The sequence below is a fragment of the Tursiops truncatus genome, chromosome 9 (assembly GCF_011762595.2).
Source record: "Tursiops truncatus isolate mTurTru1 chromosome 9, mTurTru1.mat.Y, whole genome shotgun sequence".
Lineage (NCBI taxonomy): Eukaryota > Metazoa > Chordata > Mammalia > Artiodactyla > Delphinidae > Tursiops > Tursiops truncatus.
Genome location: NC_047042.1, coordinates 100,176,044 through 100,193,716, shown reverse-complemented (window position 1 = coordinate 100,193,716; position 17,673 = coordinate 100,176,044). Strand labels below are relative to the sequence as shown.

General features: G+C 37.9%; 1 protein-coding gene across 8 annotated transcripts in view; it reads left to right on the top strand.

The window, feature by feature from the left end:
* KMT2C (lysine methyltransferase 2C) overlaps window positions 1-17,673 on the top strand; it is a 294,243-nt gene that overhangs the window by 249,433 nt on the left and 27,137 nt on the right. For all 8 annotated transcript variants that reach the window (XM_033863531.2, XM_033863536.2, XM_033863533.2 and 5 more), the window contains 5 exons: window positions 4,079-5,901; window positions 7,005-7,116; window positions 11,622-11,700; window positions 13,258-13,321; window positions 15,097-15,329. In XM_033863531.2, coding sequence (XP_033719422.1) covers window positions 4,079-5,901; window positions 7,005-7,116; window positions 11,622-11,700; window positions 13,258-13,321; window positions 15,097-15,329 — 2,311 coding nt within the window. The remainder of the gene's footprint in view (window positions 1-4,078; window positions 5,902-7,004; window positions 7,117-11,621; window positions 11,701-13,257; window positions 13,322-15,096; window positions 15,330-17,673) is intronic.

Below are 17,673 nucleotides of genomic sequence, written 5' to 3'. Positions count from 1 at the left end.
TTAGGTCTTCTGCCCATTTATGGATTGGGTTGTTTGTATTTTTGTTATTGAGCTGCATGAGCTGCTTATAAATTTTGGAAATTAATCCTTTGTCCGTTGCTTCATTCGCAAATATTTTCTCCCATTCTGAGGGTTGTCTTTTGGTCTTGTTTATGGTTTCCTTTGCTGTGCAAAAGCTTTGAAGTTTCATTAGGTCCCATTTGTTTATTTTTGTTTTTATTTCCATTTCTCTAGGAGGTGGGTCAAAAAGGATCTTGCTGTGATTTATGTCATAGAGTGTTCTGCCTATGTTTTCCTCTAAGAGTTTGATAGTTTCTGGCCTTACATTTATGTCTTTAATCCATTTTGAGCTTATTTTTGTGTATGGTGTTGGGGAGTGATCTAATCTCATACTTTTACATGTACCTGTCCAGTTTTCCCAGCACCACTTATTGAAGAGGCTGTCCTTTCGCCACTGTACATTTCTGCCTCCTTTATCAAAGATAAGGTGACCATATGTGCGTGGGTTCATCCCTGTGCTTTCTATCCTGTTCCATTGATCTATCTTTCTGTTTTTGTGCCAGTGCCATACTGTCTTGATTACTGTAGCTTTGTAGTACAGTCTGAAGTCAGGGAGCCTGATTCCTCCAGCTCCGTTTTTCATTCTCAAGATTGCTTTGGCTATTTGGGGTCTTTTGTGTTTCCATACAAATTGTGAATTTTTTGTTCTAGTTCTGTGAAAAATGCCAGTGGTAGTTTGATAGGGATTGCATTGAATCTGTAGATTGCTTTGGGTAGTAGAGTCATTTTCACAATGTTGATTCTTCCAATCCAAGAACATGGTATATCTCACCATCTATTTGTGTCATCTTTAATTTCTTTCATCAATGTCTTATAATTTTCTGCATACAGGTCTTTTGTCTCCTTCGGTAGGTTTATTCCTAGATACTTTATTCTTTTTGTTGCAATGGTAAATGGGAGTGTTTTCTTGATTTCACTTTCAGGTTTTTCATCATTAGTGTATAGGAATGCCAGAGATTTCTGTGCATTAATTTTGTATCCTGCTACTTTACCAAATTCATTGATTAGCTCTAGTAGTTTTCTGGTAGCATCTTTAGGATCCTCTGTGTATAGTATCATGTCATCTACAAACAGTGACAGCTTTATTTCTTCTTTTCTGATTTGGATTCCTTTTATTTCCTTTTCTTCTCTGATTGCTGTGGCTAAAACTTCCAAAACTATGTTGAATAAGAGTGGTGGGAGTGGGCAACCTTGTCTTGTTCCTGATCTTAGTGGAAATGCTTTCAGTTTTTCACCATTGAGGACGCTGTTGGCTGTGGGTTTGTCATATATGGCCTTTATTATGTTGAAGAAAGTTCCCTCTATGCCTGCTTTCTGGAGGGTTTTTATCATAAATGGGTGTTGAATTTTGTCGAAAGCTTTCTCTGCATCTATTGAGATGATCATATGGTTTTTCTTCTTCAATTTGTTAATATGGTATATCACGTTGATTTGCGTATATTGAAGAATCCTTGCATTCCTGGGATAAACCCCACTTGATCATGGTGTATGATCCTTTTAATGTGCTCTTGGATTCTGTTTGCTAGTAGTTTGTTGAGGATTTTTGCATCTATGTTCATCAGTGATATTGGCCTGTAGTTTCTTTCTTTGTGACATCCTTGTCTGGTTTTGGTATCAAGGTGATGGTGGCCTCATAGAATGAATTTGGGAGTGTTCCTCCCTCTGCTATATTTTGGAAGAGTTTGAGAAGGATAGGTGTTAGCTCTTCTCTAAATGTTTGATAGAATTCGCCTGTGAAGCCATCTGGTCCTGGGCTTTTGTTTATTGGAAGATTTTTAATCAGAGTTTCAATTTCAGTGCTTGTGATTGGTCTGTTCATATTTTCTATTTCTTCCTGATTCAGTCTTGGCAGGTTGTGCATTTCTAAGAATTTGTCCATTTCTTCCAGGTTGTCCATTTTATTGGCATAGAGTTGCTTGTAGTAATCTCTCATGATCTTTTGTATTTCTGCAGTGTCAGTTGTTACTTCTCCTTTTTCATTTCTAATTCTATTGATTTGAGTCTTCTCCCTTTTTTTCTTGATGAGTCTGGCTAATGGTTTATCAATTTTGTTTATCTTCTCAAAGAATCAGCTTTTAGTTTTATTGATCTTTGCTATCGTTTCCTTCATTTCTTTTTCATTTATTTCTGATCTGATTTTTATGATTTCTTTCCTTCTGCTAACTTTGGGGTTTTTTTGTTCTTCCTTCTCTAATTGCTTTAGGTGCAAGTTTAAGTTGTTTATTCGAGGTGTTTCCTGTTTCTTAAGGTGAGCTTGTATTGCTATAAACTTCCCTCTTAGAACTGTTTTTGCTGCATCCCATAGGTTTTGGGTCGTCGTGTCTCCATTGTCATTTGTTTCTAGGTATTTTTTAATTTCTTCAGTGATCACTTCATTGTTAAGTAGTGTATTGTTTAGCCTCCATGTGTTTGTATTTTTTACAGATATTTTCCTGTAATTGATATCTAGTCTCATAGCGTTGTGGTCAGAAAAGGTACTTGATTCAATTTTCTTAAATTTACCAAGACTTGATTTGTGACCTAACATATGATCTATCCTGGAGAATGTTCCATGAGCACTTGAGAAAAATGTGTATTCTGTTGTTTTTGGATGGAATGTCCTATAAATATCAATTAAGTCCATCTTGTTTAATGTCTCATTTAAAGCTTGTGTTTCCTTATTTATTTTCATTTTGGATGATCTGTCCATTGGTGAAAGTGGGGTGTTAAAGTCCCCTACTATGAATGTGTTACTGTCGATTTCCCCTTTTATGGCTGTTAGTATTTGCCTTATGTATTGAGGTGCTCCTATGTTGGGTGCATAAATATTTACAATTGTTATATCTTCTTCTTGGGTTGATCCCTTGATCATTATGTAGTGTCCTTCTTTGTCTCTTCTAATAGTCTTTATTTTAAAGTCTATTTTGTCTGATATGAGAATTGCTACTCCAGCTTTCTTTTGGCTTCCATTTGCATGGAATATCTTTTTCCATCCCCTTACTTTCAGTCTGTTGTGTCTCTAGGTCTGAAGTGGGTCTCTTGTAGACAGCATATATATGGGTCTTGTTTTTGTATGCATTCAGCCAATCTGTGTCTTTTGGTGGGAGCATTTAGTCCATTAACATTTAAGGTAATTATCGATATCTATGTTCCTATTCCCATTTTCTTAATTGTTTTGGGTTTATTATTTTAGATCTTTTCCTTCTCTTGTGTTTCTTGCCTAGGGACGTTCCTTGAGCATTTGTTGTAAAGCTGGTTTGGTGGTGCTGAACTCTTTTAGCTTTTGCTTGTCTGTAAAGGTTCTAATTTCTCCATCAAATCTGAATGAGATCCTTGCTGGGTAGAGTAATCTTGCTTGCAGGTTTTTCTCTGTTGCTCTGTTTTGTATTTATTTGTAAATTGCCTTTAGTTTTTTCTAGAATGAGGTACAATATAAATAAAAGTATTTGTATAATTTATTCATTTACTGAATCTTTGCAGATAATGCCTATCATTCTTTGTCTTACTACCCCCAGTCCTCATTCCTTTTTAGCAAATAATAGGTTAACCTGTCCAGGCATCATGCCTTTGTCTTCTCATCTGCAGAGGCCTATAAAGTCTCTCTAGTACACTTCATTAGACGTCCTGCCTTCATTCAAGCATCCCCCCAAATCAGCTTCCTCCGTATCATAGCCTCCCTAGATATAGAAGAAAGAAATGGACTCCTTTGCAACTCCAGTCGTATCTGCTGATTTCTAAGCACCTGATTCCATCTGCTTGGTGGCTTTGCTTTGTCTTTGTCTGTGTTATCTGTTAGATCATATGCCTTTAGAGCTCGGATATGGTATTTATTATAGGGTACTTGGCAAATATTTACTTGCGTATAGATACTTTATAAGTAGCTGCTAATGGTGATTATTTTCTTTTTGCTACGTCATTGTATTTGGCAACATTAATTTTGTATCTGCGTTTAATCTAAAACTTTTCCTTTTTATCAACCTAACTCAATTCAGAATAATACTTTATATTGACGATATGCTTTTTTAATGTCTTCTTTTAGATTTGGATTTCCAGGAGGTAGTCACGGTACCTTGTCAAGTCAGGAACGCTTCCTTGTACCTCCTCAGCAAATACAAGGATCTGGAGTTCCTCCACAGCTGAGAAGATCTATGTCTGTAGATATGCCCAGGCCTTTAAATAACTCACAAACGAATAATCCAGGCGGACTTCCTCCACATTTTTCGCCACAGAGCCTGTCAGTTCAGCAGCACAACATACTGGGCCAAGCATTTATTGAATTGAGGCACAGGACCCCTGATGGAAGGCCTCGGATGCCCTTCCCTGCTTCTCCTGGCAATGTTATAGAGGCACCTTCTCATCCAAGACATGGAAACTTCATTCCCCGGCCAGACTTTCCAGGCCCTAGGCACACAGACCCCATGAGACGACCTTCCCAAGGTCTCCCTCATCAGCTGCCTGTGCATCCAGATTTGGAACAAGTGCCGCCATCTCAGCCAGAGCAGAGCCACCCTGTCCATTCATCTTCTGTGGTCATGAGGCCTCTGAGCCACCCCGTAGGTGGTGAGTTTTCAGAGGCCCCTTTGTCAACATCTACACCAGCTGAAACAACATCTGATAATTTGCAGATAACCACCCAGTCTTCTGGTGGTCTCGAAGAAAAGCTTGATTCTGATGACCCATCTGTCAAAGAACTAGATGTTAAAGACCTCGAGGGGGTTGAAGTCAAAGACTTAGATGATGAAGATCTTGAAAATTTAAATCTCGATACAGAGGATGGCAAGGGAGATGAATTGGATACTTTAGGTAATTTGGAAACTAATGATCCCAACCTGGATGACCTCTTAAGGTCAGGAGAATTTGATATCATTGCATATACAGATCCAGAACTTGACCTGGAAGATAAGAAAAGCATGTTTAACGAGGAACTGGATCTTAATGTTCCAATTGATGATAAGTTAGATAATCAGTGTGTATCTGTTGAACCCCCAAAAAAGGAGCAGGATGACAAAAGTATGGTTCCTGCTGATAAACATTCTCCTTGGAAAAAATCCACTGTCAGCAGTGAGATTAAAACAGAAGTACTGTCTCCAGATTCTAAAGGGGAAACCAAATGTGAAAGTGAGAAAAGTGACGAGGGTAAAGATGCTGTTGACGCTCCCTGCCCACAGGCCCCTGCTCAGACAGACGCGAATGATGGGGAACAAGCTTCTTTGCAGTCCTGTGATGCAGATCTACTTGAGAAAAGAACTAATCGAGAAACGGCTGGCTCCAGCACAAGTGTTCGTGGGTCCACGCAGCTGCCTGCTGAAGGTGTGATAAACTCTTGCAGCATACCTGGGTCAACTCCAGTTCTCTCAAGTCTACTTGCTAATGAAAAATCTGATAATTCAGACGTTAGGCCATTGGGGTCTCCACCACCAACTTTGCCGGCCTCACCGTCCAGTCATGTGTCAAGTTTGCCTCCCCCTCTAATGACACCGCCTGGTCATGCTTTGGATAATACCTTGAATTCTAATGTGACAGTAGTCCCTAGATTAAACCATACTTTCCCTCAGGGTGTGCAGGTGAGTCCAGGATTCATTCAGGGTCAGCCAACAGTGCATCGCAGTTTTGGAACAGGAAAGCCTGTGAATCAGACTGTACCTCTGACAAGTCAGTCTGCTGCCAGTGGCATGTCTGGGCCCCAGCAGCTGATGGTCCCTCAGACGGCCGCCCAGCAGAATAGAGAGAGGCCCCTCCTTCTGGAGGAGCAGCCTCTACTTCTGCAGGACCTTTTGGATCAAGAGAGACAAGAACAGCAACAGCAAAGACAGATGCAAGCCATGATCCGTCAGCGGTCTGAACCGTTCTTCCCTAATATCGGTAGGAATTCCTCGGAGTTTCAGAAATAACTACTGTGGGCATGGGGTGGGATGCAGTGCTTACAAGATTTGTGTATTAAATTACATGTGGACTAGAGCACTGAGGGTTGTATTTCTGTTCCTCCTTCAGCTTTGAAATGAACGTGATTAAGAGTTTTAGATTCCTCCCAGGTACATCAAGAGATTCAAAACTCTGAGTTTCAGACTTTCTCAAGTCTGTCTTTTATGGGATTGTTTAATAGAAATAAATCTTTTTTAGTTCCTGACTTCTAACCATTATTACCATGTATTTTCAGAGTCACTGAAAGGTGAATTTAAAGCAACTCTGCTAGGAGTAAACTTCTTACTGTCCTATTATGCACAATGAATGCTTGGCATTTTTTTTGTTGTTATATGAAGCTCTTTAACTTCCAATAGCTTACTAATTTGGGGAACGCCCCCCCCCCCCCCAATAGAACAGCAATGCAGTAAAAAATACCTGAGTGCCTCTAAGAGAAAGAATTAGCAATCAAAGGACACATGTCCAAGGAATGCTTTCTTCTAAACAGTAAAACTGACGACCTGTCCTTCGTACATTACCAATTCCATCATATTGGTCCATTTCTTTTTTATTTATATGCAAAGAGGTCTTTTGTCAGTAGCCTATGTTTCTTGTAAGAAATTGATACATTTTTCTCATAAAGAGCAATAACCAATTTAGTGGAATTCCTTAGTATTGGTAATAACTGCAAATTCTCATTCATGATGGAACATTACTAAAGAAGCAATTCTGCTTAGAATTGTGAAAGTTTGGGTGAAAGGAATTGCATTGCTTTAGATTACTGGTATAATCTCTCTTACATTTGACAAGCACCTTGTTTTGATTCTTGCAGTACTAACGTATTAAAAGTGTGGATCACTTAGGTGGGATTAAATTCAGGATGAGGTTCTTGCCATCTCATAATTCCTTCCTTACCTGGTATAGGACCTATAAGAGTGATTATTAAATAATAAGGAATAAGAGTCTGTAAGTTACGTAATGTTTGTGATAGTTATGTTACCTTTTAGTGTCACTTGAACCAAATACTATGAAATAAGTAACTTTAAAATATATTTCTCCTTTAGATTTTGATGCAATTACAGATCCTATAATGAAAGCCAAAATGGTGGCCCTTAAAGGCATAAATAAAGTAATGGCACAAAACAATATGGGCATGCCACCAATGGTTATGAACAGGTAGGTGAAGATGTTTCTCATTCTTACTGTGCATCAAGAAGTGCATGCAATTATTACTGGTTACTAGAAGGAGCGTATAGTAACTCAAAACTTGTATTCTAGGAATATGAACAATAAATATTTCAGTTGGTTGTGATGTCAGCTGAATATGATCAAATGCAAAATGCTGTACAAATGTAAAGGTTAAGTTTCCATTCGTTTCAGGGTAAACATAATAAAACACCATAGAATGGTTTGAAAGATTGACTTGATTAAGCAGGAAATCCAAAGTATTGAAGTGTATGCCTGTTTGCATACCTTTAGAATAGTTAATGCTACCCAGAAGCTGCATGGGACAGAGTTGCTTCATCCTGAATAGGTGAGGATGGAAGGATAGGCAGGAAAACAGAAAGTAAACTGTTCTGTGCTGAGAACAAAAGGTAGTTTATTTCAGCCTGGGACTATTTTTTATTCCATCAGAGGACATTTGAAAGTTAGCATTTGGAAACTTTGTAAGCCTTTCCACTATTAGCAGAAAAAATGGAAAATTATACATTAGAGAAGATTATGAGTTATTTGAGTATCTGGATTTCTGAAATTAGGTATTTACACCCCCTAAGGGGTATTAAATAACCACAGGTAGTGTTTCTTAAGTTTTGCTCATGGACCATCATCAGAATTATGTGGTAGTTTTTTTAAAAAATGCAGGTTCATTTACTCAACCACAAACCTACTGAATCAGAATATCTGGAAATGGTGCTTGTATGTCTGTAGTTTTAGTGAGCGCCATGGGCAATTCTTACGCACATTGCTGTTTGAGAACCTCTTTCAATAGAGTAGGCATAGAGCCTCAATTTAGCTTAATTATCTTGTTGAATGTGGATGATTATGGAATTGAATATGAAATCTACATGAATTTATGATAAACATGATCTTTCAAATAAATTGGGAATCCTTAAAGGTGCTTTGTTGAGATACTTTGGAAATGGTTAAGAAGCATTTTGTTTGTTTGTTTTTTAAATTAATTTATTTATTTATGTCTGCGTCAGGTCTTTGTTGCTGCGCACGGGCTTTCTCTAGTTGCGATGAGCGGGGGCTACTCTTCGTTGCGGTGCGCAGGCTTCTCATTGCGGTGGCTTCTCTTGTTGCGGAGCACGGGCTCTAGGCACGCGGGCTCAATAGTTGTGGCTCGCGGGCCCTAGAGCGCAGGCTCAGTAGTTGTGGCGCACGGGCTTAGCTGCTCTGCAACATGTGGGATCTTCCCGGACCAGGGATGGAACCCGTGTCGCCTGCATTGGCAGGAGGATTCTTAACCACTGCATCACCAGGGAATTCCAAGAAGCATTGTTGAGATCAAAGAAGAGATTGTAGTTTCTAGTGATTTTCATTATTTTATTATTTTTTTTTAAATACATTTGATGTGTTTCTTAGTCTGTTGCAGCTGTTAACCTTAGCGATGTTCAAATTGACCATTCTTGGCAGTGAGAGCTTATTCTAGAAGGCTCCTCAGTTTTTTTAAAAAAATTATTTATTATTTAGTTTTGGCTGCATTGGGTCTTCGTTGCTGCACACGGGCTTTCTCTAGTTGTGGTGAGCGGGGGCTACTCTTGGTTGCAGTGCACGGGCTTCTCATTGCGGTGGCTTCTCTTGTTGCAGAGCACAGGCTCTAGGCGTGCGGGCTTCAGTAGTTTTGGCTTGTGGGCTCTAGAGCGCAGACTCAGTAGTTGTGGCAGAGAGGCTTAGTTGCTCCGCGGCATGTGAGATCTTCCTGGACCAGGGCTTGAACCTGTGTCCCGTGCACTGGCAGGTGGATTCTCAACCACTGCACCACCAGGGAAGTCCTGATTTTCATTATTGCACAATGTCTGTTAACACTATTTCTGTGTCACGGGGCTTCTTAACTTTTTTATGTCTTGAACTTTTTTGACATCCCAGTGAAGCCTGAACTCCTCAGAATATTTTAATGCAAAACCAAAAACATTGGTTTTACAGAGGAAATCAATTATATTTGAAATATAGTTAACTTAAATATAAAAGTTACAGCATATGGTGCTTCTCTAATGCATTAATAAATTTGGCAGTAAGTCTAATAACTACCATAATTTCAAAATAGTGATGAACTTAAATGACCTATTAGGTATGTGCAACAACTTTTGCTATGAAAATAATGTGAGTTCTATTGGTGCAAAGTCACAGTAGTGCTGATAATATTGTAGTTTGCTGAGCATAGTCAAAATAGAAGGGAATGCTAAATTTAATTCTGTACGTACTTTAAAATATGCACCTGAGAATCGGAACCCCTGCTCCTTCAGCATCATGTGTATATCACTCAGGTACACTGATCTGTTAGTCATCAGGTGTGTTGTTAGCCCTTCTGCTGAGCACTTTGAAGAAGTAGAGGTGATGGTCCTTCCTTCAGGCGGTGTCATAAGTTGACTGAGGGTGACAGCCAGTGAGTGCTTTTGGGATTATGAGATTATTCCACACCAGGGCTGTAGTGGAGCCAGGGGGTAACAGACGAATCAAAAGCTGAGTAAAAAATTAAAAAGCATATGTTCCAAATGATGGTAGTACTCAGATATTAAGGTACAGTGTTTGATAAATAATTTGCAAAATATAATCTTGTTATGTTGATGCATTTGGTAATTCTAGGGGCAGTGTTTTCATCAAAGCAGTAACGTTTCTGTGAAGTATTTAATTAGAGTAAGTAACGTTTTGCCAGATATTTTGAACCATATAGACTTTCTCTTGGTCAGTGACCAGGTGTTGCTTTGCTTTAACATTTAGATATAAAAATGTATGAAACTTTTTTTTCTTTTTATTTATTTTTTTCACATCTTTATTGGAGTATAAATGCTTTATTTACAATGTTGTATTAGTTTCTGCTGTACAACAAAGTGAATCAGCCATATGCATACATATATCCCCATGTCTCCTCCCTCTTGAGCCTCCCTCCCACCCTCCCTATCCCACCCCTCTAGGTGGTCACAAATCACCGAGCTGATCTCCCTGTGCTGTGCAGCAGCTTCCCACAAGCCATCCATTTAAAAAAATGTATGAAGTCAGAATGGCCATCATCAAAAAATCTAGAATCAATAAATGCTGGAGAGGGTGTGGAGAAAAGGGAACCCTCTTGCACTGTTGGTGGGAATGTAAATTGATACAGCCACTATGGAGAACAGTATGGAGGTTCCTTAAAAAACTATAAATAGAACTACCATACGACCCAGCAATCCCACTACTCAGGCACATACCCTGAGAAAACCATAATTCAAAAAGAGTCATGTACCAAAATGTTCATTTCAGCTCTATTTACAGTAGCCAGGACATGGAAGCAACCTAAGTGTCCATCAACAGATGAATGGATAAAGAAGATGCGGCACATATATACAATGGAATAGTATTCAGCCATAAAAAGAAATGGAGTTATTTGTAGTGAGGTGGATGGACCTAGAGTCTGTCATACAGAGTGAATTCAGTCAGAAAGAGAAAAACAAATACCGTATGCTAACACATATATATGGAATCTAAGAAAAAAAATAAAAGGTCATGAAGAACCTAGGGGTAAGACGGGAATAAAGACACAGACCTACTAGAGAATGGACTTGAGGATATGGCGAGGGGGAAGGGTAAGCTGTGACAAAGCGAGAGAGTGGCATGGACATATATACACTACCAAACGTAAAATAGATAGCTAGGGGGAAGCAGCCTCATAGCACAGGGAGATCAGCTCAGTGCTTTGTGACCACCTAGAGGGGTGGGATAGGGAGGGTGAGAGGGAGGGTGATGCAAGAGGGAAGAGATATGGGAACATATGTATATGTATAACTGATTCACTTTGTTATAAAGCAGAAACTAACACACCATTGTAAAGCAATTATACTCCAATAAAGATGTTTAAAAAAATGTATGAAACTTCTTAATTAAGATACATCTTTTGTTTTAGGATGCAAAAAGTTTTTGCGGAGCGCAGGCTCAGCGGCCATGGCTCACGGTCCCAGCCGCTCCGCGGCATGTGGGATCTTCCCGGACCAGGGCACGAACCCGTGTCCCCTGCATCGGCAGGCAGACTCTCAACCACTGCGCCACCAGGGAAGCCCCCAACTATTTTTAAATAAAGATTGGAATAAATAGTTTTAGTACATAAATTCTAAGAAAATTGTCTTCATTATATTTTTCATCTAAAAGGCTTGAGTTAATTTTAAGGTATAATGAGACATATAACAGCGTGGAACCTCTGGAACAGCCTCATTGACATCGCTGCCCCACTCATCACTGTGGGGAAGGTTACTTAATCTCTCTGAATCTTCCTTTTCATCAAAACTAAAATGAGGATAGTAAGAATCCACACTTCACAGAATTGTGTAGTGAGGTTGGGACACAAAAAACAGGGCTTTAGTAAATGTTTTTGATGAGGAAGACACTGCCATTACTCTTCTTCCCTGGAAGAGAAAATTGTTAAGCACTTAAAAATAATGTTAGTTCCAAATGCTTCTCATTTGATGCTTAGTACTTCCTTTTCACAGGTTCCCCTTTATGGGCCAGTCCGTGACTGGAACACAGACTGGTGATGGCCAGACTCTCCTTCCACAGGCAGTTACTCAGGTACCGCTGCTTGTAACTAGTCACTTAAGAATGCACGTTTTCCTGTGTCTCTCGCTATTCTTTATGGTGAGGCCTCTTCCAAAAAATAGTAGAAGTCCTAGAACACAGCCAGTATGTACCAATATTATCAGCTCAGCAGAAATAAAGACATTTTATTATTTTTTAAGGGAAAGGCAAAGTTTAAAAATTGACAATTTCTGAAAAGGATCTACATTTTTAAGGGTAGAAGGTCACTTGGAGAGAAGCCAAATGCTTAGGGTTTGGGGGTTTGCTTTTATTTACTTTCAACCCCACAGAGATATTTTCATGTCCTGCATTTTAGAATTCATTCATTACATTTAAATGTAAAACTGCTATAAAATGTAGAAAATAATGATTATAATCATTTTATTTAGATACAGATAGTCATGTTCTACAGTTTATTCCTTGGAATAATTTAGTTTTTGAAATATTTACTGTTCACAATAATCAGCTTTAAAAAGTGTAAATATTTAGTGTCAAGCAATATCCAGGAAAGTAGAACTGCTCATTTCATATTGTGTTTTCTTCTTTTTTTTTTCAAGTATCTGCCAGGGTGGGGGGAGGAAAGAGAGAAGCTGCCTATTTTCTTTATGTCTTTCTGGCACTTTCTTCTTTACCCTGCCGGTTAACGCTTCAGGTTTATTATGCTGATAATTGTATTCTTTTGATTAAAAAAGAGAGACCATCTGACACAATGGAAAAGCATAGGCTTCATAGCGGAGTTTTAAAATAATCTGAGTTCCACTATGAGTTTATTGTGCAACTTTGGGCATATTTTTTAACTTCTGTTTCCTGATCTGTTAAATGTTACACCACCTGCTTTGCAGTATTATATGGTTTACATGTAGTGTATTCTGGGTGCTGGTATCATTTTTAGACATTACCTTGTATACAGCTCATACCTAACAGAATTTGTGACAACTCAGTAAAGGCTTTTTCAAAGTTAATTCTGTTTATCAGGCTGTTGCCAGGGAATTGTGAGATGATAACTATTTGGTCTCCCTGGAAGATATAAGACATTTAATGAGAAAATAAGAGTAACATTTTTAATTAGTATATATTTGTTTTATTATTTGTGTCTGTTAGAGATATTGGTTTTTGTTCATAAATAACTTTGTGTTGTGGAGTGGAATTCAGTAAATCTGGAGCCCATGTTTCAGTCTTAGTTGCAGAAGAAACCAGGTAGATTTCATCAAAAAGTGGGGTTCTACACGGATCTTTAGCTAAGTATAATACTAACACTATTTGATTTGCCCTGCTATTATATCTCTGATGAATAACCCCTTCAGACATATTTGTTTTTCAACTGAAATCTAGCAAATATAGCAGTTCAGAGATAGTTTAAAATGTTCAGAAATTAGGTTGTCACCACAAAATTCATTCTACTTTTTATAAAAATGAAAGTTTTAAAGATGTCATAAGAAGTTAAAGTTCTTTTCCCTCTCCATTTCTTTTTTTCTATTTCATTTTTTAAACCTTTTTCCCCCTTGAACTGAAATGTGGAATAAACCTATTTGTAAATTTTACTTATTTTAGGATGGCAGTATAACACATCAGATTTCTAGGCCTAATCCTCCAAATTTTGGTCCAGGCTTTGTCAGTAAGTATAAATCTAATTAGTTACCTGTTCTCTGGGGATTGCTTGTTTGCACTGTATTTGTGTTCTTTTAAAATCTTGGAGTTAGTTCAGGTATGTTATTTTAAGCCGAAGTGCCCTGTCTTCTATTAAACATCACTGCCCTATTCGGCATCTTTTCCTCAAGGCATGTATTTCATTCCTTTTTTTCTGTGCATGAATAATTATGGTTAGAGATAAATATTTTAATACAGAAAGATCATCTTCCCCGTTCTCTTCAGTGTTGCTGCTATTTTTTGTATATAGATTGGACACTTTACAATCTGTAGATTTAAACCACTTCTTTTCTAATGACTGTCTGCCTAAGTGACAAGGACACCAAATGGGAACAACAAAGGGAGATAAGCTGGGTTAGCAGCATGGTGTGAAGTCAGGGCTGCAGGATGCCATTGACCCTTTCTAGTTACCTTCAGGGGTCCCAAGGTGGTTCAGGATAGTGTTTAAAGTTCTCCCCAAACTGAACCTTTCTGAAATCTTCAGACTGTTTAGCTAACTTTTTTTTCACCATTATTTTTCATTTTGCTCACCTCTGCTCTCCTGGTTCCAGAAACCAGAAAGGCTTTCCTTGCGGTAGGTCTCATTCTACCAGAAGCAGAACTTCTGAAATCTTGTGAAAAAGCCTGTTCTGAAAAATGCCCTTCAAATTTGGTAGACTAGATTTCAAGTTCATACATGTACTGGAACTTCTGGGTTTAAGAACAAACCCAAAGTCTGACCTTTTGAAATTACCCCTGCACTAATTATTATAATTTGCATACATATTCGCATTAAAAACAAGTAAACAACTGTAACCAACTGGCTTTTTCTGGCTTTATTGTGCCCATTGGCTTTGGTTGGATTCTTATTGTATGACAATATTCTGTTATCATTGATGTAATTTTTCAGCTAATGTCCTTCTTGGAATTGTATTTATTTATTTCTTTGTCTTAAAGTGAGTCAAAAAGGTATATTCTGAATTTCACAACCATAAGGTGACTTTTTTTTTTTTTTGAACTTGGCATCAGTGAAGTAAAGTGCCCTTAAAGAATTAAGAAGGAATATTGCTACAAGATGAAGAGATACAACTATTTGGGGAGATATTAATGACAGTCATACAAGTAGAGAAGATTTTACTTGATTAATGGCTTATTTATAGACGTATAAATGACGAAATTCATAAAAATTACCAATGTTTTTAACTTACGGATTTCCTCTATAAAACAGACTTCATTTTGGTCCTTTCTAAAGCTTTCTAGGTTCCCTCCCTCATAGTTTAGGACATACTTTCACCATTTAGAAATAGGGGAAACCCATAAACTTAGGGAAATTAGCATGGGAAATGATACCTAATCCATGCTCTGGACCTTAATAGGTTATGTCTTACTTTGTCTCTTCAAAATCTGTAAAGTTGAATTAATCAAATACAAATATAGTTCAATATATAGTTTGGCTTATGGGTTAGAGAATTTGATAGTTTAGTAGGTAAATAGTGTTCCATTAGATAAGTCTTTTGCTTTTCAAAGATTGGGTTTATAATATTTATAAGTATGAAGTTAGCCTGTGTCCTAAGAACATGCATTCTTTGGTTTTCTTATATATTTTTCTAAAATCTTATACTTTATATAGTTATTTACTATTATGTTTTCAAAATATCTATTACAAGGTCATGATGAAAATGTTTCCTTACAAAATGGATTTGTGTAACTTATATTGGACTCTTTAAAAAATTAACACAGGTGAATTTTAATTTTTTTCCTCAGATGATTCACAACGTAAACAGTATGAAGAATGGCTTCAGGAGACCCAACAACTTCTTCAGATGCAGCAGAAATATCTTGAAGAACAAATCGGTGCACACAGGAAATCCAAAAAGGCCCTTTCAGCTAAACAACGTACCGCCAAGAAAGCTGGGCGTGAGTTTCCAGAAGAGGATGCAGAGCAGCTCAAGCACGTCACTGAACAGCAAAGCATGGTTCAGAAGCAGCTAGAACAGGTAACAAATAGGTTTGCAAAATAGAAGCAGTTGTTAATGCATAGAATGTTTTGGTCTGTCATTGATTAATTGTAAAGGATTTCGATTGGTGTTAAATGGCACACAGAAGTGCACTGTCAAAGTGACAGCTCTGAGACCTCTTACTAACTGAAGAAATAACCCCTGTCCTTGCCCCAGAGTCGTGGTCACACAGCACGTACTTTGAGTAAGCGCCACTGATGAGATAAGTTCTCATAAACTGTTTTCATGCTGGTATAGCTAATACAGCTGGGGAAATTCAGTTACGTTCCCTGTTCTGAGAAGTCACTGTGCAGAGTCTTAGCTTTCCTGAGGACAGCTCATGGGGAGATCCTAGGCTTTCTACTTGGAGTTGACCTTTGCTTTGCCATGTCCTTTGGTTCCTTAGTTTGTAATGGAATTTCAGATAGAGCATTTGAATCATTCTGTTGGGGTTTTCTTGTTTTTTTTCCCCATAGTATGTTTTTATTAATATTCCTTCTCAATATCATTTTGGTCTTAAAGTACATTGGTGTATCTTATGTAAAGGACTCATTCCTGAAAAATGAGATCATTTTGCTGTTACCTTCCATTATGAGCCTGATGTTTTTGAAAATGCACATACTGAAATATCAGTTATACTCAAGAAGAAGTAAAATTTAAAATTTTTATTTAGTGTTCAAAATGTGTTAAGTGGCCACTCCTAGTTACTCAATGAATTAAAAACTTAGGTTCACACACAAACCTGTACACAAATATTGACTGCATCTCTAACACACTCACCAAAAACTGGGAACCCCTGGACTGTCCTTCAGTATCTTGACTGTGGTGATGGCCACACTAATCTCTACCCATGTTAAAGTTCATAGAATTGTACACCAAAAAAGGTCAATCTTGCTTTTGATTGTCAATTTAAATCTTACTCCCAATGTTAATAGTGGAAAGGGAGGAATTCAGAGCAGATTGAATCAGTAAAAATCACAGAAGTGCTTTCTGTGTAGTGAACACAGTTACATGCCCCGTCTTACCTGACGTTCTCTATAACCTTATGAACAAGGTAGTATTATCACCATGGTACACATGAGGAATCTGCTGAGTCATTGTGGAGGTAGGTGACATAACTGATCATTGGAGTAGGGATTTCAACTGTGGCGTTTTATCTCCAAGCTATAGCTACCACAATAATGTCCCAGCAATAAGCTGATTACAGTATGATTTCCATTGTTTAAAACCAGGAATGAGATGTGTCCTTTCTCTTTAAATTTACTTTCTGGGGCCATGTTTATTTCAAGTAAAAATGCTTTTAAGGGTTTCTTTATAACTTATTTTTAGCCTTTTTATTGCCTTCTGGTATTTTTATATAAATTTTTTATGACGAGGGCCTAGCTTTTTTGCATATCCATGGATCAAATCCTATTTAGAAGGTAATACTATACTTGGAAAATAGGACACATCATCTGCTACAACATAGTTGCCAGCAGTCCAGTGTAATCTTATTAAGACAAGCAATTCATGACAACGTTTTTAAGAGAATTTTAAAATGTCACGGCAAAGGCGTGGATCACCACATTCTGTATTCCAGTTAGTGTTCTGGTGCCTTATGTGTGTTCATACTCATTCGCCAGTCCGATGGTAATTCCTCAGTTCTAGGTGGTAAGCCAGTCAGGAAAAAGAAGAAAAGAAGTAGGAGTTGCCACAGCTACAGGAAAAGAGACCAGAACCATTATGTGTAGAGAATATGCTAGTCTGCCTGGGAAACTGTTGAAAATAAGTTGAAAACCTATCAGAACTGGCTCAGTGTGCTAGTACAGCACACAAAAATTGAGTGCTTTTGGAGGGTATGTACATCGTCTTGCACCCCTTTCTCCCAGCTCCCTAAGTGAGCTGGTGTGTCCTTAGGACACAGGTTGTGTCTTCATTGAGGTTGGTCTGTAGTGTCTGCCCATGGGGGTACAAAGACTTTCGGGGATTAATTGACGTAAGTCAGTCATTATATTAGGAGCCTCTTAGGAACTGTTCAAAACATTACCTCAGAGCCTTTACATATTTCAGAAACTATAATTTGAATACGTTACCCGTTAAATTCAAGGAGTTTTATTACCAATCTAGTCTTTTTAACCTGGAGGGGAGGGTGTGGTATATGTACAGGTAATTCATCTTGTCTTAACATGTTGTATACTTTTGTATACTTAAGAAATGAAATCTTAACACGTTTAAATGGTTAAAGTTTGAGTTAAATCTCACGGTTAGTCTAACCTTATATATTAATGTAACTTCTAAAGAAGTTAACAATTAGCGATTCCTGTGTAGCCTTTGTTTATGGTTTTATTTTTATATGTAGCTTAGT